General features: G+C 60.1%; 3 protein-coding genes across 5 annotated transcripts in view; 2 read left to right on the top strand and 1 right to left on the bottom strand.

Moving 5' to 3' along the window:
• The window catches only part of ASIC4 (acid sensing ion channel subunit family member 4), a 63,035-nt gene extending 56,701 nt beyond the window's left edge, over positions 1 to 6,334 (top strand). For both annotated transcript variants that reach the window (XM_048308662.1, XM_048308663.1), the window contains exons 2-10: positions 1,218 to 1,362; positions 1,530 to 1,657; positions 1,749 to 1,908; positions 2,304 to 2,360; positions 2,455 to 2,608; positions 2,997 to 3,088; positions 3,406 to 3,485; positions 3,806 to 3,910; positions 4,192 to 6,334. In XM_048308662.1, the coding sequence (XP_048164619.1) occupies positions 1,218 to 1,362; positions 1,530 to 1,657; positions 1,749 to 1,908; positions 2,304 to 2,360; positions 2,455 to 2,608; positions 2,997 to 3,088; positions 3,406 to 3,485; positions 3,806 to 3,910; positions 4,192 to 4,311 (1,041 nt within the window). In that variant the 3' untranslated portion in view covers positions 4,312 to 6,334. The remainder of the gene's footprint in view (positions 1 to 1,217; positions 1,363 to 1,529; positions 1,658 to 1,748; positions 1,909 to 2,303; positions 2,361 to 2,454; positions 2,609 to 2,996; positions 3,089 to 3,405; positions 3,486 to 3,805; positions 3,911 to 4,191) is intronic.
• Positions 6,335 to 9,845: 3,511 nt separating this feature from the next.
• Positions 9,846 to 15,996, bottom strand: CHPF (chondroitin polymerizing factor). 2 transcript variants are annotated; one of them, XM_048308660.1, is made up of 4 exons: positions 15,621 to 15,996; positions 13,881 to 14,445; positions 13,514 to 13,696; positions 9,846 to 13,087 (listed from the first exon to the last, which is right to left on the bottom strand). In XM_048308660.1, the coding sequence occupies exons 1-4, from the start codon at positions 15,923 to 15,925 to the stop codon at positions 11,825 to 11,827; spliced, it is 2,316 nt and encodes a 771-aa protein (XP_048164617.1). In that variant the 5' UTR covers positions 15,926 to 15,996; the 3' UTR covers positions 9,846 to 11,824. The 2 variants fall into 2 exon arrangements, with proteins under 2 accessions (XP_048164617.1, XP_048164618.1); XM_048308661.1 differs by lacking the exon at positions 15,621 to 15,996 and adding an exon at positions 14,532 to 15,037.
• A 3,374-nt stretch (positions 15,997 to 19,370) lies between these two features.
• On the top strand, positions 19,371 to 24,504 carry TMEM198 (transmembrane protein 198). Its single transcript, XM_048308664.1, has 5 exons — positions 19,371 to 19,422; positions 21,316 to 21,566; positions 21,673 to 22,248; positions 22,482 to 22,672; positions 23,135 to 24,504. The coding sequence occupies exons 2-5, from the start codon at positions 21,377 to 21,379 to the stop codon at positions 23,279 to 23,281; spliced, it is 1,104 nt and encodes a 367-aa protein (XP_048164621.1). The 5' UTR covers positions 19,371 to 19,422; positions 21,316 to 21,376; the 3' UTR covers positions 23,282 to 24,504.
• Positions 24,505 to 24,516: the final 12 nt, after the last annotated feature.

The following is a 24,516-nucleotide window of genomic DNA, read 5'->3' as shown; positions in this document are numbered from 1 at the left end:
GAGACAGGTCATCACTATCCAGACAGAGATGCCCACCATGCCAGGACCCTGGGGGCTGCCAGATCAATTTACCTGGGGTAAGACAACACACACCCCTATCCCAGCCCTGCTCTAGGAGGAATTTTCCATTCTCGAATGGAGGTTGGGGAAAGGCGTGTTTGTAGCAACCCCTTCCTGTCCCTCCCCTCACCCATCACCAAAGCAGCTCAGGAAGGCGTCTGCCTTGTTTGTCTCCAGGAGGGTGCAGAGCAAAAGCCTCACAGGAGGGAGAGATCCCTGGAGGGGACCAGAGACCCTGGGCAGCCTCAGGGGCAGCCTGCAGCCCACTTTCCAGAGGAGCCACTCTGCATGCAGCCATGCCGCTGCCCCTTGCCTGCTGTCAGGACGGGGAAGTTCTGACACCACCCCAGGACAGCAGCGCGCCCCAGCTCGTTGTTGGCATCCTGCGAGCCACCCGGATCCCCGGGCTGCACTACATGTGCACCCGGCCGCAGTCCCGCCTGCGCCGCCTTCTCTGGAGCCTGGCCTTCCTGGCCTCCGCCGGGCTGCTGGCCACCGGCGCTGCCGACCGCCTGCACCACCTGCTCTCGCGCCCCGTGCACACCCGCGCACGCCTCGCCTGGGCACCCCAGCTCCGCTTCCCGGCTGTCACCCTCTGCAACCCCAACCGGGCACGCTTCCTGCACCTCACCAAGCCCGACCTCTACTCGGTGGGAGAGTGGCTGGGGCTGGCCAGGGAGAACCACTCGCTGGTGCCCGAGATGCTGGCCGTGCTGGGGGAGGACCAGCGTGCCTGGCTGACGCGTCTGGCCAACTACTCACGCTTCCTGCCGCCCCGCCGCTCCGAGCGCACCATGCAGAGCTTCTTTCACCGCCTGGGCCACCAGATCGAGGACATGCTGGTGGAGTGTCGCTTTCAGGGAGAGCGCTGTGGGCCCCAGCACTTCACTCCTGTGAGTTCCCTCCGAGAAGGAGCAGGACAGCTGGGCTGTCCCATGGGTACGGGGAACGATGCTTCACCCCCACCCCAGCAAGGGTGGAGGGGTGGTGGAGCGGGGAGTGAGGCTGAGGTGAGCCTTTCCAAGGGTCATGCAAGACTGTACCTCCCTTCCACCACCTCCATGGAACTGGAAAGGAGTTTCTGGACCTCGTCCTGCTTGCAGAATACTCGGTCAGATCCCTGCCTGCTCCCTTACACCTGCTCTCTCCATCCCCAGGTCTACACACGCTATGGTAAGTGCTACACCTTCAATGGGGACCGGAGGAATCCACGTGTGACCCGCCAAGGTGGCATGGGCAACGGGCTGGAGATCATGCTGGACATCCAGCAGGAAGAGTACCTGCCCATCTGGAGAGAAACCAGTAAGTGGGGCTATGGCTCAGGCAAGGCACAGGTGAGGGGTACTAGGAGGGAGGGTTGCTGGGCAAGCAGAGCACCCTGTGAGGGTACTACGAGTCAAGCAGGGCACCAGAGGGGTGCGGGTGCTGGGTCAGTGCAGGCATGCAGCACCTCTGTCCTTCTTCCACAGATGAGACATCATTTGAAGCTGGCATCCGGGTCCAGATCCACAGCCAGGACGAGCCACCCTATATCCATCAGCTGGGCTTTGGTGTCTCACCTGGCTTCCAGACCTTTGTGTCCTGCCAGGAGCAGCGGGTAAGGCAAGATGCTCCACAGCCCCCAGGGAGGTGCCTGTGGGCACTCAGCCCAGCACAGCCCTGCAGCGATGCCCTTCCCACCCCGACAGCTCACCTACCTGCCGCAGCCGTGGGGGAACTGCCGGGCCAGCATGCAGGGGGAGCAGATGCTGCCTGGCTATGACACCTACAGCATTGCTGCCTGCCGCCTCCAGTGTGAGAAGGAGGCCGTGGTGCAGAGCTGCCACTGCCGCATGGTCCATATGCCAGGTGAGGGGTGTGCATGATGGTGTGAGGGGCACCCCCCTGCCCCAACAGGCCTGCTGGGGTTGCCCCAACTCCCTGCAGTCTGCATCCAAAGATCACCTCTGCCCCAACACTCTACACCCAAGGATTCCCCTGGCTCCATCCCTCTCCACCCAGAGATCACCCCATCCTCTCCACACTCTGGGTCAACCTGTGTCCTACCCTCCTTACACCACAGGTCAGCCCCTTCCCTGTCTGCCTTGTGCCTGGGCCGCATCTGCCCCAGCCAACCTGCACCCAAGGGTCACTCATCCTCATTCCCTCTGCACCCTGCCCCACTTCCTCTGAGGGAGTGAGTAAAGAGTGGGGAGCAGAACCTGGCCGGACTCCCACCCTCCCAACCAGCTGTTTCTCCACAGGCAATGAGTCCATCTGCTCCCCTAATGTGTACATCGAGTGTGCTGACCACACACTGGGTAGGTGTTGGCAGTGGGTGGGCATCTAGGGGCCAGCTGAGTGCCCCAGGGAGGGGTCTGGAGACTGGCTGTGCCAATGGGTGTCTGCCCCCAGATGCAGCAGTGGAGGACAGCCACGAGCGCTGCAGCTGCCCCACACCGTGCAACCTGACACGCTATGGCAAGGAGATCTCCATGGTCCGCATCCCCAACAAGGGCTCCGCTCGCTACCTCGCCCGCAAGTACAACAAGAATGAGACCTACATTCGGTGAGTTGCCAGCGCTGGGGTATTCCAGGGGCTGGGCAGGGGGCTGGGGACCTGGGCAACTTCCACGCCACTTCTGGTAGCATGCAGAGACAGGGTCCTGGCATACTCGGTCCCTGCAGCATCTTTTGCCCAGGGGTGTTGCCACTAGAGCTTCTCCCCAACTTCTCCACGTCTTCCCAGCCCTCCTGCCAGCACCTGCCCACCCCACTGTCTCTCCTGGCCTGGGACATGCCCCATCCATGTCCCCACTGCACTAGCCTGAATAATTCATGAGGGCCCCGGGAGCCCCTGGGAGCTGGAGGGCTGGGGGACAGGGGAGGTTTGTGGGCAGTGGTGTAGGAGCATTGGTTACCAGCCCTCTTTGCTGAGCACAATGGTGTCCCCACAGGGAGAACTTCCTGGTGCTGGACATCTTCTTTGAGGCACTCAACTATGAAGCCATTGAGCAGAAGAAAGCCTATGACCTTGCTGGGCTTCTCGGTGACTCCCCTCGCCTTCCTGTGGGGCCCTAAGGCGCGGAGCTCTGGGTCCCAGCCCTGGGAATATGTGGGTCTGGTGGGGGAGGGATCACACAGAGCAGCAGCCAGCCACAGGCTGGCTGAACGGTGAATGCTGCTGACTGTCCCCTATCCCGCATGTCCCCCGCTCCCGCTGTCCTGCTGCCCCTGCCCCCATGACTGCTCTGTCCCCCACCATCCGGCAGCCCTGGCACTGCATGCTGCCCTGCTGGCCCACCCCAGGCTTCCTGTGGGCTGCACAGCGTCTCCTGGTGACCATCTTCCCCTCCTCCTCCCCAGGGGACATCGGGGGGCAGATGGGCCTGTTCATCGGTGCCAGCATCCTCACCATCTTGGAGATCCTGGACTACATCTATGAGGTGTGCTTAGCCTTCAGGGATGTGTCTCAGCAGTGGGTGCAGAGACAGACTTCCTGGGGAGGGCCTAAAATGTGTGGCCACCTCAGAGGGCTATTACAGCCCCCAAATTGGGGAACACCCAGACGAAGGCAGTGGGAGGAGAAAAGGTCCCCCAGCATTCCTCAGTGACCTGAGGACAGTGAGGGTGGTGGGCAGAGGTACTGTCCCACTGTCCCTGGGTGAGCAGGGGAGCAGGCATCAGTTCCGTGTAGACTGGGGTGTCCACGCACAGGGTGTTACCTGTGTTCAGGTCTGGGTCTGACCCCCCCATCTGCACCCAGGTGATCCGAGATAAGGTGAGCCGGGTCCTGCGACGCTCCAGGCCACCTCTGAAGAAGCCCTCGGGCAGCATCGCCACACTGGGACTGGAGGAAATGAAGGACCAGGTACCACTGCAGGGCTGGACTGCCTGGAGGCTGCGAGGACAGGGCCTGGGCACATGTCTGCAGCTACGCCAGGGGGAAGGGACATTGTCCCAAGATTGAGGGATGAGATGTGGCTCTTCATTTGGTGCCTTCAGGCTGCAGAGTCAGGGCAGTCCCAGGGAGGCAGGGAGCTGGGTGCTCGCAGGGGAGCTCCTGTGGACGGGCTGTGCTGGGTGGGAGGACTCGGGAGGTGGCAGGGTGCATGGAGTCTGTACCCACCCTATTGACTGCCATCCCCACAGAGCCCCTGTGAGACACTGGGCCGGCACGTGGAGGGCGCCTACAACACGGGCATCCTGCCCAACCACCACCACCGCCACCACTACCCTCACCAGGGAGTCTTCGAGGACTTCGCCTGCTAGGCAAGATTGGGACTGGGGGGCAGCCCCCTGCCACCCCCCTCCCCAGCGTTCGCATGGAGAGGGACTGCAGCACTGGGTGTGGTGGGCACAGGCCCCTGCCTCCCCCACCCCACTCCCAGGACCAGCCACACCGTTTGCCCCCAGTGATGCCACTGGAGCTGCCTCAGCACCGGCATTGGAGCAGCTCCCCGGCCCTTTTGCCTGTCCCCTCTGCTTGCCCCTAGCACGTGGGCTCAGCCCAGTTTCAAGCACACAGCATGGAGGGGGATGGGCATGCCGGGGGGTTCGGGGGAGCAGCAGGTGTGGGCCAGAGAGGCCCCGGTGCTGCAGAGCATGAAGGGGGTAAGCTGAGGTTCCTGTGAGTCCCTCCGAGCCCTCTCCTGCTGACCATTCCTGGGTGGTGGTCTCTGCCCTGCACGGTTTTCCCCAGGAGAGAGACATGCCTGGAACAGCTTCCTTCTGCCCAGGAACCACTTCCCCCCCTTCCTGCTGCAGGACAGGGCAGCATTGCAGGGCACCCCTCTGAGTAGCATGGCCCCCGTGGCCAGCCCAGGGACATCCCAGCTGCAGCCACACCTGCATGGCACCACCCTGACCCCTGGCACCACCACCACTGTGACACCCCCCCAAACATCTGCCCACCCTTGCCCAACCTCATGCAGCCTCTCAGGGCTGCAGCCCCTCCATCACTGTTCCCAGCCAGACCCCTGCACTGTGACTCCCCCTGCCACTCCAGTGTTGGCCCCAAATAACCCACAGTCATTTCAGCACTGCAAACCTACTGCCTCCCCTGTCTCCTGCCCCAGTCCATTGTGAACCCATCCTCTCCTTGCCCAGGTATTGCCCAAGTGGCTCATCCCTTGGTGTAGCTGCCTGGCACAGCCCAGGCAGCGTGGTGGGTCCTGCCCTTCCTCCCCTGCCTGTCGCTGCTCTTTTGCACCGTGCACGTACCCCTTGCCAAGCTCCCAGCCCCGGGTGCTGAGCACCCGCTGTGCCTCCCCCAGACTGTACATGGTTAGGAGGGTGCTCCATGCCTAGCACTGCCCGGACAGCCACAGTCCAACCCGCTGGCTGGAGCCTTGGCCACTACTGGTGCCCACAGTCCTTCTGCCTGCCCTGAGATGGCGGGACCCACGGCAGGACGCATGGCAGGACCCACAGCACTCCCCCTGTCCTGTTGTACATTGCCTCCACCCCCTCCACTGTAGCAGCAGACACCAGCGCAGGGCAAACTGCCCCAAAATATCTCAGGAGGGGGGGCGAGCTGGCAAAGCCCCCCTCAACACACACACTTGGCAGAGGGGGACCCCAGGGCAGGAATTTGGGACCTCTGGGGAAGGCTGGGGTTGAGCCAGGCAGCCTCTGGCCCTGCTGGTTTGGTCCCCATCCCTGGTGTCCACAGATGGAACATGGCCATGCTGTGCCGTGCCCAAAGCCATAGATGCAGGAGGAGCCATCATCCTTGCAGCCCTCAAGGCCCCACACATGGGAGGCGCAGGGTAGGGACCAGGGCACCAGCAGCCCTGGCTCTGGGTATGCATGGTCCAACAGCTCCCCCAAAGTATGCACCCACATGTAAGCATGTTTCCCGTGGGTGCAAGCACCCAACTGCGTGGTATTCCATGTCCCCCTGCGTGGGGGGACGCACAGCAAGCTTCCTGGCAGGGCAGCCGTACTGGTGCTCCCTGGGGAGCCCTCCAGAGCACCCCATGCTAGCTCCCCATGGGGTTCCCATACGCCAACCTGCAAGCAGGAGGGTCCCCAAAGGGGTGCCACATGTTAGCCCAGGAACGTGCCACAGCCATGCCAGCCAGCCTTACACCAAGGTCTTCTGTGGCAAGTGGGGGTGCAGGATGTGACCCCTCCCTGCCAGCTGGAGCAGTGGGCCCTGAGGGGGGTGGGCATGGGCACCACGGTGGGAGGGCCAGCACAAACCGCCCTCGTGCTGGTGAACATGAGAGATGTGCGTCAATGTTTTATAAATGTACAAATGCTCCCTAATAAAGAGGCACAAGTAGGTCCAGAGATGCCTGCAAGGACTGATGGGGCACAGAGATGGGTGAGACACCACCCTACAGGAGAGGTGGTGGTGGGACCCAGGGAACACTTTACAGCCCTGTGCTCATGTGCGAGGGGTGCAGGGTGAAACAAACAGGGTGGGTGGAGGGGAAGGGGGGCCCTGCTGGGGCTCTCCCTGGCAGAGGTGCTCCTCCTGCTTCTGCCTTCTCCAGACCTTTCTCCATGTGGCCCAGCTACCCTGCAGCACAAAGAGGACATGTAGGAAAGAGAAGCTGACCTCTTGGTGAAGGCTGGCAGCACCAGGCACCACAGGTTTCCCTCTAAACCAGTGAGGGCTGAAAACTCCTGAGTTAACTGGGTGCAGCTGGGACACATGGCCACATCCCACAGCTCACACCATGCCCTGTGAGAAGAGCACTGAGGTTGGATGCTAAAGGGAAAAGCAGAGAAATAGCTACATCCTCCACATCTTTTTATCACCAAGAGGATTGGGTCCCTTTGGAATGAGACTGTCCCTGCCACCAGATTCTGACCATCTGCCCCTCCAGGATGCCCCATCACTTCACCCACACCAAGATGGTAACTGGGAGCTCATGGTGCCTCCTGCTCTACAGTGAAGATGTGTCACAGGAGCTGGCAGAGCAGGATTGCGTGGTGAGCCCACAAAATCCTTCCCCAGCACATCCTCCAGCTCCTTCAGCATCATGTACAGGAGTGAAGCACAGCAGAAGGAAAGGCTGAGCTTCATACATGGCCCATCCCGGCTTCTGTGCTAATAAGGTGGCCTCAGGACCATTCCCAGGAGCCCTGTAGTGATGACCTAGTGAAGATTTGACGTATCTTTTTCTCTGTTGCTCTCAGCGCCTCTGTTCTTTAATTTGACAACTTCCAGGTGCTATCTGGAAGTGACAGCTCCTGTAGTGTCTCCCACTTCTCCAAACAGGACAGGCAGATGAAGTGAACCCAGCACCACATCCCGCCTGTGACATGCCTTATGTCCCAGTGCAGATGGCACTGGGCTGAGGAGGGCCAGTGGGACAACCCTGGTTTAGCACCCCAGGGTCAACCACAAACCCCAGTGCTGTGGCCCCTGGGTGCCCCCTCCCACGCTGTGCCTGTTCAAGGGCCACCAGGGGCTTGGTCCTCCTCAGAGATGGAGCTGCTGCCACCTGGGGCTCACCCAGCACAGCGCTGCTTGAAACACCTGTAATGAGCCGCATGAAATAGCTGAGGCATAATTAGAAGGGGATCCACTACAGTGAAACAGGCCCTTAATTTTAATGAGCACAGCCCTCTGGACAGATGCCAAGTACCGGATCACAGCAGGACCGGCTGTGCTGGCGACAGCTTCTGTCACCGTAGAGGTGACAACCCCAGAAGACACAGCTCCTGTGGTGTCAGTCCCAGGGAGTAGGCACCAGGATGGAGAAGGCAGTGAGGATCTCTTCTGTCTATGGGGTAGGCATCTCCTATGGGCACTTTCCAACGTGCCTCCACTGCCATGAACAATAATTACAGCTGTTCCCATAGAAAAGCTGCATTTCAAATAAAACCAAACCATCCAGCTTAGGAGCAGAGGGTTTGGAAATAAGCCCCGAAATGCAATGGGACATGTGGTCTCACTGCTGTCACTTCCTCCCCAAGCATCTCCTGCCTGGAGAGGCTGATGGTGACAGGCAACGCCTGGAGAGGCTGATGGTGACAGGCAACACCTGGAGAAAGGAGTGACTCTCAGCATGTCTGTATGATGTGCAAATGCCAGGCTCACTTCTTTGCTCTTAGATCATTTTGCCCGTGACGCCCTTGCTGGAAAAATGGACTGGTGGTGCCAATCAGTCAGGCCAGGCAAGGGACACCTGGCACCCACTTTCCAGCACTCAGCCCCTGACAGCAGGCAAGCACACTGGAAAAACCAAGGAGACAATTAAAATCTAAGTCCAAGCAAGCTGCCTGCCTCTTCCCCCAGTGCCAGAGCTTCAGGGTCTTGCATTCTGCCAATGCTGGGGTGGTGTGGCCCCAGAGGGGACATCCCTGGGCATAGCCAGATATGTTGACACCTCATGGAAGGAAACCCCTGAAGGCAGGCACACACTGACAGCAGCTCTGCCTGCACCTACTGCACCTGCTTTCCTTCTTCATTGAAATTCTCTGATTTCCCTGAGCTTGGCCAGAGAAAACCCCAACCAAAGCCTCTCACGCCCTTCAGAGGGGCACAGAAGTATGTTGGGCATCCAAGGCACTGGATGCAGGCACACCCTGGCACCTTCCTGTCTGCTCCTCCTCAAGCAGAGCAGCTTCTTCTGCCATCACTTAGAGAGACGAGGAAATGTTTGCTGGAGTTGGGTCCTGGCCTGTGGTTGGTAGAGCTGCTCCTGCAGGACCGGCAGTGAGGCACCACTGGCCCCTTCCCAATGAAAGCACAGGGAAGAAAAGGCATTGCACTTCCCCTTGCCCTCCAGCCCTTTCCTGGCATGGCTGTAATTCCCATATCCTCCCAAAGGTCAGCAATCAAACAGATTAATATTGCTGGGGCTGAAGTAGCTTTGCCGTGGAGTTTAGCACAGCCTGAAGTGACCCAAGCAGGGCTAGAGAAGCAGGTTTAGCCTTCCCTGCTCACAGGCTCACTGTTGTGTTTGCAGACACAGGAAAACAAACCAGGGTGGGGGGAGAACAGCAGTAGCTTGTGTTTTCGCCAGTTTGAGTCCCTTTCCTTGCCGCAGTGCAGAAATAAGAGGGGACGCATGAGGGGAGACAGGGGCCCACTGCATTCAGACATTCCCTCTTGTGCTTCAGAGTGCTCTGAACCACCCCTTCACCCTCTCTTTGGAAAAACTTTCCAAGAGGAAGTTGCTCTGCCTCTCTTGATGGCTGTGGTGAGCCAGTAACGCTTAGAAAATTTCTGCAAGGGAAGCAGAAGTCTACAAGGCAGGAGATGAGTTTTCTCCTGCCTCGTTGGTAAAATTGACCTTTCACTGCCCTGCCTCCACAACTGGAGAAGCGCCAAAATGCACAACGTACTGGTCAAACCTGAAGAGGGATCCCAGAATGTCTCTGTTTGCTCAGCCGCCCACATCAGTACCCAGGGCTGCTCCTCCCACCCCTTTCAAAGGTGTCACTGTCCCGGTCTGGCACCCTGCCTGCACCTGCCAGCCCTACGAGGGCAGGAGAAGGGCAGAGCACAGCTGTGCCCATGTCCCCATTGTCACAGGTCTCTGCATCCTTCTTTGGGGTTTCATCATGTTTTAATGCTGCACATAACCTGGAAAACACTAGAACAGTTTCAAACCCTGCCAGCTCCCTTGAAGTAACAACTGTGGTGGGAGTGCCACAAGCACTGTCATTTCCTCATACATGTGTCAGAGCAGGGAGGCTCTGCTGGTATTGATAGTGCAGAGCGTTAAGTATGCAAATACCTCTAACTCGGTCTGGGCAAACAGTAGCGAGGCAAGAGCAACTTTATCTAGACAGTCTCATTATAATTAAATGACAATTCTGGGTTTCTTTTCACAGCCAACTTGATTTAAAGCCACTTTATTACCATTTGGATACTCTTGTAATGCTTAATCACATCTTAGGACTTGGTCTGCTTTTCAGAGGATAAATGTATCTGTAACACACCTGCATCTGCCTCCCTCCCTCTGTCCCAGTTTTCCACTTAAAGGGAATTAAGGATGTGCTCAGGGAAGATCAAAAATAGAAATACTCAGTACAAGCTAACAGTTACTCTCTGAAATAAAATTATATTTAAACATATACACTCCAACACCATGGCTACAGAGACTAGAGCAGGAAGAGATGAATGAGGTATCTTTGGAAAAGGCATACCACACAGCCCAGGGGCTCTCCATGAGCTTTGCTGAGCACTAGCAGCCTTGGTAAGTAATAGCAAGTAGGTTCAGTTAATTTTCTTGGGGGTGTCTCTTTGATACATGTACTTCATGAAGCAGTAAAACACGATGGGTAAAGGGCTGGTGGGAAGAGCACATGGAGTCATGAAAATCATGCCTGGAGCAGGCAGCATGGGCAGGGAACAGTCCCCACACCTCATAATGCAAATAGGAGCTGTAGGTGATGAAAACAGTCCAGGACAGGACTACAGTGCTCTGCCCAACTCAGAACTGGAAAACACAAGTGCTGAGAAGCCCTGAGATATAAAACAGCCCAAAAAAGGGTGAAAGCAATGCAGAGAGGGCAGATCCAGCACTAGCGATCCAACACAGGGCTCAGGTCCAGTGTCTGGCCTGGGAGTTTCCTTCAGAGCTGATCCCAGATCCTGGAGGGCAGAGTTCAGCTCACTCGAGCAGCTGACTCAGGTAAAGGATGTTGCAGGTGCTTGGGGAAAGAAGCATCTCTGTAAGGAATCTGTCCTGCCAGCTGCAGACAGAATTTATACAAGCAGCCAGCACCTACCACCACACAGACCCCCAGCAGAACACCCACAGGTGCCTCATGAAAGAATCAGCCGGACCCACCGCTACATCTCTCCATTTTATTAGTGTAAATGCACCCCATCCCCCTCCTTCCCCCCCCCATTAAATACAAAGCAGGAGCAGAGAGCGGCTCCTCAGTCGCTTTCTCCTTAGGAGATGCACAGCCAAACCCTCTGCCATGCCCATCAGTGTCGGGCACAATGTCCCTCGACCCTGAGGGCAGCCCCACAGCGGGGAGGGATCCCACCTCTGTCAGGAGGCTCTCGTCTGAGGGCTGTGACCTCCGACATTCTATCAATACTGCGAAGGCCGAAATGGCCTGGGTCATGGTTCCCATGGGGAGCAGCTCACGGTACGTGAAATCAGCAGGATTCCCTCTGGCACTCCCTACACCCACCAGCCCCAGGGGCCAAGTTCCTCACACCCCAACCAGCCAGGAGCACTCCAGCTCATTGCCAAGTGGCAAAACCCCAAAACCAACATCCTTATTGCTCTTTTGGGATGGGATGTATCCCATTCCACTGTCCAAGCTTGTGGCAGGTACAGGGACATGTCCCTCCCTGTAAACCAGGCCAATGCTCCAAAGGAGCGAGGGGCACAGTCCTGTCCCAGGACAGTGGGGGAACTATGAGGGATCACTCCAGGCCCTGTGGCAGTCACGGCCCTGCAGCAGGGGGACTTTGGGCTCTACATTCCCCCAGTTGAGGGGGAACAGCAAGAGAGGGCAGCCCATCTCCCCAGTGCTCAGCAGCAGGGCCAGGACAGAGGGATGGGACCAGCAGCCAGCAGCTCTGGATGAGGAGCCAGGCATTCCAGCCTGCAGCTCAGTGACTCTGATCCCATCTTGCTGTGGGGTCTGCACAGCCGTGGCCACTTGAGAAAGACCCAGGCACCCTGGGCTGGCAGACCCCGGCCTGGGCAGTCCCAGTGGGGCAAGTCACAGGCTTGGACACCAGCAATCCCCCTGCAGCCTCTGGAGAAGGAAGACAGATTTGGGCAGCAGAAGAAGTGGAGTGGGCGGGCAGGCATGGCATGGGAGGGCCAGGCCCTCCAGGATCCAGGGTTCAGGTGCTGTTCCCCTGCTCCTGCTCAAAAAGGACCATGGCCAGCTGGGAGCGAGAGCCTATGCCCTCCAGGCTGCTCTGTACACAGCGGTGGTAGATGTCCTCACTGAGCCGAGGGTTGCAGGCCTGGTGCCGGTAGCGCTGCAGCAGGGCAGGCTCCACTGCCCGGAAGACATGGAGGTTGGAGTACTTGATGAACATGTCGTAGATGTCCAGGGTCTCCAGGATGTCCTCATTCTCCTGCACGTCCCCCGCCATGCGGGTGCGTGCTGCCATGTAGTCAGCGTTGTAGAAGCAGGCTTCATGGAAGACATCACGGTCAAAGCGCCCCATGTCCCGCAGCAGGTCCAGCGTGGTGGGTGGCACCTGGTTGTGGTAAGCAATGGCTGGGTTGTAGCCCTGGAAGTGGATGGGGAAGAAAACCTGCCAGTTGTTTATGGTGTTCATCCGGCAGCGGTTCAGGAAGTCAATGGTGACCTCTGTCCCCACGCCAGCCACAAAGAAAAGTGTGTCCACGGGATGCTTCTTGGAGATAATGTCCATGACCTTGATTTGGGAGGGTGCATCTGTCTTAACACTGATCCAGGGGATCTTTATGTCCACATACTTGCGCTCATACTCGGTGATCTGGGACTTCACAGAGGCGAAGATGTCATTCTGGGTGACCTGCTGGGCCTCAAAGGGGTCATAGATGAAGAGGAAGGTGAGCACTGCATTCTCACTGCTCTCAAAAGCGGCTGCCGCGTAAGTCTCCAAAAAGCGGGCAGCGTAGTCCCGGTCGTGGGCCGTCAGTGGCAGGATGACATTGATGCGACTGGCCTCCGTCACGTAGGGCATGGGGATGATCTCCACCTCGCTGAGGGGCCGTACCAGGTGCACTCGCTTAGTGACGGAGTGGCTGTGCCCCTTCTGGGTGACCACCTCCACCTGAAGGTCCAGCGTGTACTCCATGCCACGTGTGGGGTCGAAGCGCCGGTATCCGTTCACCAGCTGCTGCTTGCGGACATGGAGCACTGGCTGGTACTTGCGGTTCAGCTCCTCCATGGCCGTGGCCACCACATCGGCCACGTCCGCCAGATCCACACCATGCAGCTCACACTTGGGGGAGCCATCCACACAGGCATAGACCTGCTCCTCTGTGAAGTAGTCCCAGCGTAGCACCTCAAAGCGGGTTTTGGGCTGGAATGGGGGTGGGATGCCAATGGGCCATGTGGCGACATGATCCCCATCAGCAGACAGGCTGCTGGCATTCTGGATCTCCATCTGCGAGACAAGAGATGGAGGAGTGAGAGCCAAGGCAGGCACAAGTAGATCTTCCAGCTCTGGCAGCACTCAGGCTGACTTCTGATACTCAGAGATCAGCCAGAGCTGGCTCAAAGAGCAGTGCCAGAACAACTCTATCCTCAACCTGACTCCTGTCCAGCACCTCAGGTTTTCTCCCCCACCCTATGTAGCCTTTGTGACAGATATCTGCACTCTTCTGGCTTCATCAACCTGAACCACCACAGCACGTCCAGGACCCATCTAGGTCCAAAGCTGCTTTCCAGACAGCACCACTGCCTCTGCAGCCACATGAGCTCAGCTGATCCTGTCCAACAGAAGGATCAGGTGAGACACCCGCAGAGAAACTAGAAAGCCCACGGGGATGACAAATGGAATCAAGGCCCTCCCAGCCAAGCCAGGTCTCACCTGGAGCTGCTGGATCTCCTGATAGGTTCTCTCAAGCTCCACCTGTGCGAAGTACTTGTGCAGCCGGTACATCTGGAGGGGATCCAGCACAGGGTGGACAGTGAAGGCGCTCTGGAAACGGAGGTCGGTCTCCCGTTCAGGGTCTGCGTTCTTCCCCAGCTCAAAATAGTGGTAATGCAGACCCTGTGCCAGCCAGGAGAGATAGGTCACAGCCAGCCCCAACCTGTACTCCCACACCACCAGATGCCAGCACAGCAAGCTCAAAGGATGTCAGGGTGCAACAGCTAGTCCTCCCAGGACCTGGGAGCCCAAAGGGAGGAGGGAAAACACCAGGCCAGGATCCAGCCATCTCTTCTGCAGAACCTACCTCATGTTCCTCAGCACAGTTGACACCTGTGTAGTCAATGATGCAGCGGCCCAGCCACTCATCGGGCCGGGCACTGAGGATGTCATTGCGGCAGCTCTCCAGGTGCTGCTGCAGGAGCAGGAGGAGGCTGCGGGACAGCAAGTAGCCAAACCCTCCATAGCAGTAACGTCCCTCAGTGTCCCCACCGATGAACTCCTCAGGACGACCCAGGTAGAGGTGGGTGTCAATGCTGAGGTGGGCAACCAGGCGGCTGATGCGGTGCGCCTCTGTGTAGGTATCATCCTGCACCAGGAAGAACCAGTCGAAATCATTCACGTAGTGGTCCAGAAGGTACCTGACGGTCTGGTACATGTTCCAGATGGGCCGCTCATCACTGTGCGTCACCACCGTCATGCCATGGGGCACCTTGCGGCCCCGCGTGCCTGTGAAGTACACCAGGCGCTCCAGGTGGTGGGCCAGCGTGCGGTTGACAGCCACCCCCAGTGTGTTCAGCGTGCTCTTGGAGGTCAGCACACCCACAAAGAGTCGCTGCCGCATCCCCAGCTCTGTGCTGATGTACCGGGTCCTGCAAGAAGATGACAACATATAGCCCCTAGGGCACTGCAACCCACCCCAGCCTGCACCCTCCCCGTCGTAACCAATGGCACCAACCTCGGTTCCTCTGCAGGAACTGCTCCCAGGCTTCAGCCAGGCACACAAGACATCACCCCAGTGTCACCAGCTGCTACTACGCCTGTGTCAGAGGCACTGCAGAGCACTTTGCTGAGGTCCCCCGTCAACTTGAGACCAAGGGGGACCCTACCTTCCCATGAGCTGGGCAGTTCAGCTCAAAACAGATGCTCTCAAAAGGCTGAGCACAGCTAAAAGCAGGAAACAGGGCTGCACAACCCAGCTCTAGCAGGGACATGACCCACCAGATACCCCAACCACGAGGTTAGCCCCAGCCCCACCCAGGTGCTGAACTGGGAAGCACCTTCCTGCCACCCCTGCCAGGCATACTGCTCTAGAGCAGGCAGGCAGGAGAGCCCGTGCTGACCTCCCTGGGGATGCCAGGCCCCACACAGGTTGCTGAAGTCAGCAAGGAGCTGGTTGTGTCCCCCTCCCCACCACGGCCTCCTGCTGTTGCACTCACAATGACTTTCAGGTTTAATTCTCCCAGTCTGGCGCAGTAGCAGGAAGCGACCCCCCCATCACGTCCCCCAACCGCCGCCTGGTACACAGTGGCCCCATTCAGCCCCCTTCATCCACCCACCACCTCGCCAGGACAAGGAGGCCCTTTCACTGCCTGTTCCCTGTCATCCAGGGGACGCTGGGACGGGGCTGCAGCCGACTCCGACTCCGGAGCAGGCTGGCGTTTACAGCACTGGGTGGGGACATGCCACTACGGGAGGGGTCCCTGCTCGGACAAGAGGGGACCGTAGCACGGTGCCCGGCAGCACGTGCTGCAGAGCGGGCAGCAGCATGGGCAGGAGGCTCTTCCGCTGCAGGCTGCAGGTAAAGTGGGGCACAAGGGAGGAAAGGAAGCAGCTGGGAAAGGCCCTCACAGTGAGGAAAAACCCGTCTGCAGCCCTAGGTGGCTGAAGGGAGGGCAAAGCACACCGCTGGGCCTTCTGTCACGCCCCCCTGTAAAGTCCCCCAGCCCCGGCACGGCAGGCACCTGAAGCTCGCCCGCAGCTACCCCCAGATAAACCCGGGCAAGCGGCGGCCCAACTCCCCAGCCCAGCCCGGCCTCCCCCGCACCTGACGGCCTTCTTGGCGGCCCTGCCGGGGCTGGGCGGGCGGTAGGGCACGACGCGGGGCTCCCAGTTGTCAGCGCCCAGCGCGGCGAGCACGGCGTTGGGCCTGCGCGCCGCGTTGCCGTTGGCGGGGCCGGGGGGTGGCGCGGGGCCGCCGTCGGGGAGCGGGCGGGTGGCGGGGCGCGGCGGCGGCCCGCAGGGCTCCTCCACCCAAGTGACGCTGAGCAGGCTGAGAGTGAAGCCCAGCGAGACGCCGATGGCGACGGGCCCGGCGGGCCGCAGCACCGACAACACCAGCGACAGCCGCATGGCCGGGACGGGACCGCGACCGGGGGCGCCTCCGGCTGCCGCTGCCGCTGGCGGCGCCGCCGTCCGACGTGTCACCCGCGGGCCCTGCCCTGCCGCGCGTCACCCGCTCCGGCCAATGGCCCGCGCCGCCACAGACGCGTCACGGGGCGGGGCGGCCAACGGGGCGGGGCAGGCGTGAGGGCGGGGCCGGGTTGCCGGGAGACCGCGCGGCCGGGAGTGCCCGCACCCCGCGGGACAGCGGCGGGGTCGGGCCGGGCAGAGCCGGGGGCGGCGCGGCGGGGCTGCCCCGTGCCCTGAACCCCGCGCCGTGAGCGCCGCGGCGCTGCGGGATGGCAGGGCAGCGCCTCAGGCCCCGGCTGCCGGCTCACAGAGCGGAAAGCGCATCCGCAGGGGACCGGCACCTGAGACGGCTTTAGGGCGCATTTTCCCGGCCCTTTGTGCCCGGGACACAGGGACTACCGCGGGGCCGTGTGTCCCCTCCGCGGGACAGCCCAAACCACGGCGCTGGTGAATTCATGGTGGGCTTGAACCGCCACGTTCCCCAAACCGCTGCCCCAGGGTCAACCCCTCGGTGGGTGGTGGCTGAACTCTACCTGGAAGTCCCCAGGAGGTGACCAGTGGTCGGGGGAAGAGTGGGGTCTGAGTGTCTGAGGTCAGAGCAGCACGGTGTGGGCTGCGGGCTGCAGGAGGCAGCTGATCACGCCGGGTGCCTGCGGAGCAGGCATTCCAGGAGAGCAAACGGCGGCTGGAAGACCTTTGGATTCTCAGCAGCAAACCATCCCGGGGCTGGATGAGGGCAGGCAGACAGCAGGAGATCCCAGCAGCAAGGACCCTTATCATGTGTTTCAAACGGGAGCAAAGGGAGCTCCTCCAGCTGGGGTCGGGTCACCATCCCACTCTGAGCTGTCTTGCAGCACAGATCCACCGGGCCGCCAGAAAGAGCCCCCCGGGCAGACAGAGCTGGAGGAACTGTATCAGGGCAGAGTTCACTGCACAAACGGAGCTTCCACCACAGGAATGATCCAACCCAGAAGCTGCAAGGCAAGCAGCCCTACATGGCTGCTCAGTGCCAGGCATTACTGAATAAGGACAAGAAGGAGGACCTGGCCTTTCCTCCTATTCCCAGCCCATGGTTTTGCTTCCAGCAGCCTTGCAGCCATTGGGACTCTCAAGTACCTCTGGATTTACTCTGGGTGGGGAGTCCATTCCACCCTCCCCATGAAACACAGCCCACTTGTCCTGGGGAGCACCAGCAGCCACATAGCACTGCAGGGCACTGAGGGCATGTGGGGGCCTGCTCAGCTCCAGGATCTCTTTCATTTTCTGAAACAAAGCAGCCTGTTTTCGTCGGAAAGCGGTTGGCAGCATCCCACCCCCCTGAGATACTAGACCATCATCCAAGCTCGGCTGCTTTTCATAGGCCTTTTTACTCTTGAATAGACCAAGACAAGCAATAGGCAAAAGCAGTCACGTGGATGGCAGTTTAATGAAGAACATATAAAAACTAGAAACAGACAGAATGTGATGGGATGAGGAGATACCAGAAGGAAAAAGATGAAAAGCCAAGAAAGGAACAGAGATCTTTCATGCACAGAGGTCAAAAAACAGCCAAGATCATAGAAAAATCCAAAGTATCCTGTTTTCTGTACACAGCATTAGAAATAGATGTATTTGATTTCCTTTATGGGTTGGAATATTTAAGTTTAGCCACCTTATACAAACCCAGATCATTTTACATGAGTGATAAGAGACGTTTCATTCTGAAATGACCCTGTTGATCTGAACTTATATTTAGATAGAGGTGCAGATCAGAGAAAGTAATGAAGTTTCCAGCCTCAGCTCAGGAAACACGCATGGGAAGCTGAGGGCAGAGCACACACCTCCCCAGGGCTTGCCTGGCAGGGGCTGAGCCCAGGGCCCCTGTGCCTGGTGGCCTTGGAAGATTCTGTGGGGAAGCAGCAGGAAGGCAGCAGTGCCGTTCCTCCAGCAGCCCCTTCTCAGCCCCCCGCCAGCTGCAGCTCCCGCCTTTGTCTCCCCAGTGTTGGCATGGGGCTAGGAAGGGGCTGCCAGGGGGAACGGCAGCTGCTGCCAAGAGTCTTCTCTGTGCCAGGATTTCCCGGGGGTCCCTAGGCGCCTACAGCCAGGAGGTGCCAGCTCCAGAGAGCTCTGCCTCTGCAGATCACCGTGTCCCCCCGGCTGCATGCCATGGCTGTAGCTCTCATCTGCTCGTGGGGGACAGGTGGGCAGCTGCTCTAGATGCCCCTGACATGTGCATTTGCCCCCTCTGAACGCAGGCACTGCAGTCCCCGTGGCCCTGGCACAGCCCCTTGTACGCTGCACTGTCAGGTCCCGTCTGACACAAGATTATCCTGCAGTTCTCACATCCATACCCTTGCACCCTGTACCGCTCTGTCCCTGCACACCATGCCGAGGGGCTTGCAGCCCTCGCAGCCGCTGCACGCCAAGCACATGGCACACATGGTCTGGCCCGGGGTGTGCTGCGCCACGCTGCACACACGGCCTCGGGCTGAGTCCCCGGCACATGCCATGTCACAGGGCATGGCACCCTGGTGCACACCCCAATGCACCCACCAATTTACAACTCAGTGCACACCTGAACGTGCCCCCAATTTACACCCCACATTACACCCCAGTGTACACCCCAATGCGCACCCGAGTGCACTCCGATTTACACCCCCACTTTACACCCCACTTTACACCCGAGTGCACCCCCACTTTACACCCCACTTTACACCCGAGTGCCCCCCAATTTACACCCCACGTTACATCCGAGTGCCCCCCAATTTACACCCCCACCTTACACCCGAGTGCACCCCAATTTACACCCCCACCTTACACCCGAGCGCCCCCCAATTTACACCCCCACCTTACACCCGAGTGCACCCCAATTTACACCCCCACTTTACACCCGAGCGCCCCCCAATTTACACCCCCACCTTACACCCGAGTGCACCCCAATTTACACCCCCACTTTACACCCGAGCGCCCCCCAATTTACACCCCCACCTTACACCCGAGTGCACCCCAATTTACACCCCCACTTTACACCCGAGCGCCCCCCAATTTACACCCCCACCTTACACCCGAGCGCCCCCCAATTTACACCCCCACCTTACACCCGAGTGCACCCCAATTTACACCCCCACTTTACACCCGAGCGCCCCCCAATTTACACCCCCACCTTACACCCGAGCGCCCCCCAATTTACAGCCCACTTTACACCCGAGTGCACCCCAATTTACCCTCACCTCAGTCCCCGCCCCCTGCAGAGGCCCCGCCCCGGCCCCGAGGCCCCGCCCCCGGCGCGCGGTGACGGCGCGGTGACGTCAGCGGAGCTGTCCGCTCAGCACCGCGCGGCGGCCGCGCCGCCACCATGCGCGGGGTCCGCGGCCGGGAGCGCCGGGAGCGCCGGGAGCGCCGGGAGCGCCGGGCGCCGCGGGGCCGCCGCCGCTGCCGCTGCCGCGCCGGGAGCGCAGGTGGGAGCGGGCGGAGCGGCAGAGGGGGGGCAGCACGAGGGCATCCGGCAGGCGGGTGACGCGTCGGACCCCTCGGGGGAGGGGCTGGGGCGCTTCGCTCCCGCTGCTTCCGTCGTCCGGCGGAGCGAGCGCGGAGCCTAGGATGGGCGTGCGGGGATCTGACGGGGCGCCCCCGGGACCCCCGCCCCGAACAAAGAGAGGGGCGGAGCGGCCCCGCGCCCCGGCGGCCTTTGCGGCCGTCGCTCGGCAACGCCGCGCCCGCCCCGCCGGCCCGGGGCCCGGCAGCCCGGCGGGGACAGCGGGGCCCGGCCGGGGGGTGGCGATGGGGGCGCCGCGGTGGGGCTGAGCCCCGGGCGCTGCCCCCGGCCCCCGCCGCGCTGTGGCCTGCGGGGAGGGGAGGGGGTTCGGGGGCCCGGGGCGGGCGGCAGCAGGTGGGTAAGTCCCGGCGCCAATGAGCAGGCGCTGGGCTCCCCTAGCAACAGTGCCCGCGCCAATGGGCGCCGCGAGCCGCCCGCACCGCTGTCCGCAGCCCTGCCCGGCGCCCCGTGCCATCCCGTGCCATCCCATGCCATCCCTACACCAGCCGGCCAGCCGTGCCGTGCCGCATCCCCGGTCTCCTGGGCCGGCAGAGCCCTGTTCTCGCTCGACACAGCATCGCCCATCCCCACCGGGGCCGGAGCGTCGCTCCTGGGCTCTACGGGTAAAGTCCAATCCTGCTTAGCATCCCCCAGGGGACTCGAGCAGGGGCCCAGCGCTTGGCTGCCCGCTCGCTGCCCGCCTGCTTCCTTGGGATTAGGCTCTGTGCTCGGCTTCCCCACGGGGATTTGCCCTGGCTGGTGTTGCCTTCCCCAGCCAAAGGGAGGGAGGAGGTTGCCGGCAAGGGAGGAGATGCCAGTGGAGCCCGTCTGGGCAGCAGCAAGGTGCTGGGCAACAGGAAGCCGTGACTGCAGCCTTTGCCCTCTTCCCAGCTCCTTCCCAGAGTGCTGTTTTTGTGAGCTGTCCTGAACTGGCCGCTTAAACTTGGCACTTGGAAGGAGTGATGCTGGCCTGGGGACAATTTGTGACAATAAACCCATTCTAAACCAACTGAGCCTGTAAAGGGACTAGGGGAGCAAAGGGGTGATGGAACTGGCTCCAGGTGGGAGCAGGCAGATGGATACTGTAATTAGGTTTAAACTGAAGCTGGATCAGTCTTTGCAGGGGATTATGACCCCTCCGTCTGTGTAGGCACTGCGGGGGGCCTGGTAACTGTTTGCTCAGCATCCCGGCACAGCCACAGCATTAAGGGTGAGCCCTTGGGTAAAGGGCAGTGCCAGCTATGGCTGGTGCCCTTCCATCCCCATGGATTGGCATGGGAGGGCTGGATCTAATGTGAAGGCCCAATTTGTTTTTACAAGGAGAGTAGGAGCTGGAGCAGAGATGAAAAATAGCCAGAAATATGATTAGAGGATTGGAGAAAATGCCTTGGAGTACAAGCTTAAAGAGCTCAATCTGTTTAGCCTATAAAAATAGAAGACTGAGGGGTGACTTAATTACTGAGCATAATTACTTCACAGGCAGAAAATACCAGGTTGTGGAAGTCTCCTGTTAATCGAGCAGGGAAAGGGTGCCGGAGAGGCATGGGCAGGAAAATTGAAGCCACAGACAAATTATTTAAGTGATACGAAGCTCTTGGGGGTACAGGCAGGCTCTCTGGGGACAGCATGTCCCCTCAGCCACACATTGGGTGACAGTCTGCACCCCCACTGATGAGGCTGTTCCCCCATTCCCTCCCTTCCTACCCAGGTAGTGGTGGGACGGAGCAGGATTTCTGGTAGCTGGATGCTGAGTGGTGGGATCACTGCTGGGCATGTGCCACCAGTTCCTCCATTCTCCTTGTCTCTCTCCCACCAGGTGGGGCCGGTGCCGGGACACAGTTCTGCTGGCGAGCTATGAGGCAGGAGTGGAGATTTTGATGCCTCTCCCAGGAGTCCCCAGAGCCATGACTGCAACTGTGCAAACGCTGCGGTTCAAGCTGCTGCCGCACGAGCCAGGCCAGGAGTGGGGGCACAGCTGCCAGCAGGAAATTGAGCGTCGCTACCAGGTGGTGCCCTCAGTGGTGTGTGCCATGTGCTGCCTTTTTGGCATCATCTACTGCTTCTTCGGTGAGCCAGGCCAGCCCAACAGCTGGTGGGGCAAGTGGGGAGGAGGGCAGAGGGGAGCTGGGGGTTGCTGGCTATCCACTCCCTAACTATGGTGGTCTCTCCTCAGGCTACCGCTGCTTCAAGGCTGTCATGTTCCTGACGGGGCTGATGTTTGGCTCTATCATCATCTTCATGCTGTGCTACAAGGAGAGGGTGCTGGACACACAGCTGAGCGTGGAGGCCTCAGTGGGCATTGGGTTGGGCATTGGAGTCTTGTGTGGGCTGGTCACCATGCTGGTGCGCAGTGTTGGCCTCTTCATGGTGGGGCTGCTCCTGGGGCTGCTGCTGGCGGTGGCCACGCTGGTAGTGATGGAGCAGTTCTACCACCCACCAACGGTGTGGATCCCCATCGCACTCCTCCTGGGTGTGGGGATGCTTTTCGCTGTCCTCACCCTGCAGTGGCAGCGCTTCTTCACTACCCTCTCCACCGCCGTCTTCGGCAGCGCCATCATGACCGTCACTGTCGACTACTTCATCGAGCTCTTCCTCCTGGTGCAGTACATCTATGAGCGCATCAAGGTGGCCCCTGCTCGCCCCGTGTGCTGGTACAGCTGGGTCATTCTGGGCGTCTGGCCGCTCCTCACCACACTGGGTGTCTTGGTCCAGTGGAAGGTCACAGGCGAGGGCTACTCCCATACAGAAGGTGTGTGGGGAATGGGGCATGTGGGCATGACACAGGGTGAGTGTAGGAGCTGGGAACCTGGGTAGTGGGATGGAGGTTTCCAGCACCTGGTTCACACGGACATGCATGGGGTTCAGGACTCTGTGGCAGCACACCACCCAAGGGAGGCCTGGTTGCGTGAAGTTGGTGCTGGTTTGGCTGTGGGGATCGTTTGGATGTGCTCCCCAGTGCTCACAGGCCTCTTTGCTCCACAGTGATCATCAGCCGGCAGCAGCGCCGCGTGCAACTGATGCGCATCAAGCAGCGGGAAGACCGAAAGGAGAAGAAGAAGAAGCGGAGACCCCACCACCCACCACCCCACCAGCACAAAGCCCACCCCCCCGAGCCTGCTTACCGCCGCAAGCCCAACCCTGTGCGCCGCTTCGATGGGGACGTGCTCTCCCCCGTGAGTCCCGCAGCCAGGGTAGAGATCTCCCCCAGCCTCCACAGCCATTCCTTCTCCATGTGGGTGGGCTGGGGCTTGGAGAGGTGCCCAGGCACCGGTTGACATCAAAGCTCATTGAGGGATGAGACCAGGGCATCCCCGGGACTGGGCAACTCAGGAAGGGCTAAGCTGGGGCATTACCACCGTGGAGCACTTCAGCCTTTGCAAGCAAATGGAAACTGCTGGCCAAGAGCACTGTGGGCAAAGTAGAAACAAGCAGTAGGCAAGGTGCAAAATGTCCAGGGGAGGGATAAGGCTGTGCTCCCTGCTGTGGCCAGCCACTGGAGGGCCCGAGTGCTGGGGATTCCACTGGGCTGTTTTTGAGGGAGGCTGGGGAGGGGCTGCTGCTGCGTTTAGGGTGGGGTGGGGTGCAGTGGTCCAGGAGCAGAGCCCCCCTCACTTTCTGTTACCCCTCTCTCACAGAGCTACATCCAGAGTTTCCGAGAGCGGCAGACGGGACCATCGCTGAACAGCCTCATCGCCAGCTCCCATGCCGTGGTGGACCTGGACTATGACTGCAGCTCCACCGTGCCCCTCACCACAGGCTCTGGCCCTGCCGTGAGGGTATAAGCCAACCCAGTGACCTCGAGCAACACCAGCACCCCAGCCTGTTCTGACAGAACCCCTGAGACAGGCAGGGCTTTGTCCCCCCAAGTGGCCACATGTGGCTTGGGGCTGCAGATGGAGACCCTTCTTGGAGACACATAGGACTTGTCTGTGGAAGCCCCAGCTACCTGTGGGGCCCAAAGGTGCTGGGGAAGCCCTTTGGCAGGGACGCAGCCCAAGGACCAGAACCCATGGACGTGCAGTGCGAGTGGCTCTGCTGGGGTGGTGGGTCCCCAAGCCCCCACTGCTGTGCGTTGCCCTACGGCCCGGGCACGCTCATCCTGCATCTTAACATTTCCCCATATTTGAGTCCCCCCCTTCTCAAGAGCAGCTCCCCATGCCTGCCCCTACCCCATCGCACCCCCAGCAACTCCCCAAGTGCCTGTCCCCTATGTCCCTTCCTCAAAGAGCAGGTCCCACAGCCCTTTTCCCAGCAGGGAATCCCCTGAGCATGTGTGCCCTGTCCCACCCTGTCCCCAAGAACAGCTCCCAGGCAATGCTTCCCAAAACCTGCCTCCTCAGAAGATCCTTCTGCCCTAGCCACCCTCCCTACACCCCAGAGCGGCTCGCCACTCCATTTTCCCAAGCTGGACTGGGGTGGTCCTGGGGCAGAGACTGCCACGGCCAGGTGGTTCCCAGGGTGATGCTGGCTATTGGTGCCTGTCCAGCAGGAGCTGTGCTGGCAGGGTGCATCCCCCACAAAATGTTTTGGTGGGAGACAGGACACTGGCTCCAGCCTTTGGGCAGAGGCTGGGCTGCCTCAGGGATGCGGGGACCCCTGCAGCATCAGAGACCGTCGCTGTTTTGCTGGCGACTGGATTTTTATAGTGGCCAGGGGACCTTGGGGCAGGGCAGGGCAGGAGCCCCTGCCCAGAGCACTGCTGTGGGCAGAGGCTCACGCCTTGTATATATTTCTCTTGCTGTGATTTGTATTAACTTATTACGGAGTGAGCCAGGATTTCCCCATGGCCAGGCAGGCAGGATGGTGGTGAGACTGGACCAGGGTGCCTTCTGCTTTGGGAGCCCCCCCCAGCCCAGCCCAGCTGGCCCCGCTGCCCCAGGAACTGCATGTTTCTGCCAGGCACCCCCTTCCCGCAGCATTGTGCTGCTATCCCCCTTTTCAGTCTCTTTTGTAAATGTGCCAAATGCTGCTGAGGCCTCGGCCACACAGTAAAGAGCCTTTCGGAGTCTGGCGTGCA

The sequence above is a fragment of the Corvus hawaiiensis genome, chromosome 7, assembly GCF_020740725.1.
Source record: "Corvus hawaiiensis isolate bCorHaw1 chromosome 7, bCorHaw1.pri.cur, whole genome shotgun sequence".
NCBI lineage: Eukaryota > Metazoa > Chordata > Aves > Passeriformes > Corvidae > Corvus > Corvus hawaiiensis.
This window is presented reverse-complemented; position numbering and strand designations above follow the sequence as displayed.

Coding starts and splice junctions, on each gene's coding strand:
- CHPF (XM_048308660.1), bottom strand. CDS start 15,925: ATGCGGCTGTCGCTGGTGTTGTCGGTGCTGCGGCCCGCCGGGCCCGTC. Junction 14,446..15,620: donor GCCGCCAAGAAGGCCGTCAG/GTGCGGGGGAGG, acceptor ATCTTCTTGCAG/GACCCGGTACATCAGCACAG. Junction 13,697..13,880: donor ACTGTGCTGAGGAACATGAG/GTAGGTTCTGCA, acceptor TGGCTGGCACAG/GGTCTGCATTACCACTATTT.
- TMEM198 (XM_048308664.1), top strand. CDS start 21,377: ATGCCTCTCCCAGGAGTCCCCAGAGCCATGACTGCAACTGTGCAAACG. Junction 22,249..22,481: donor GGGCTACTCCCATACAGAAG/GTGTGTGGGGAA, acceptor TTTGCTCCACAG/TGATCATCAGCCGGCAGCAG. Junction 22,673..23,134: donor ATGGGGACGTGCTCTCCCCC/GTGAGTCCCGCA, acceptor CCTCTCTCACAG/AGCTACATCCAGAGTTTCCG.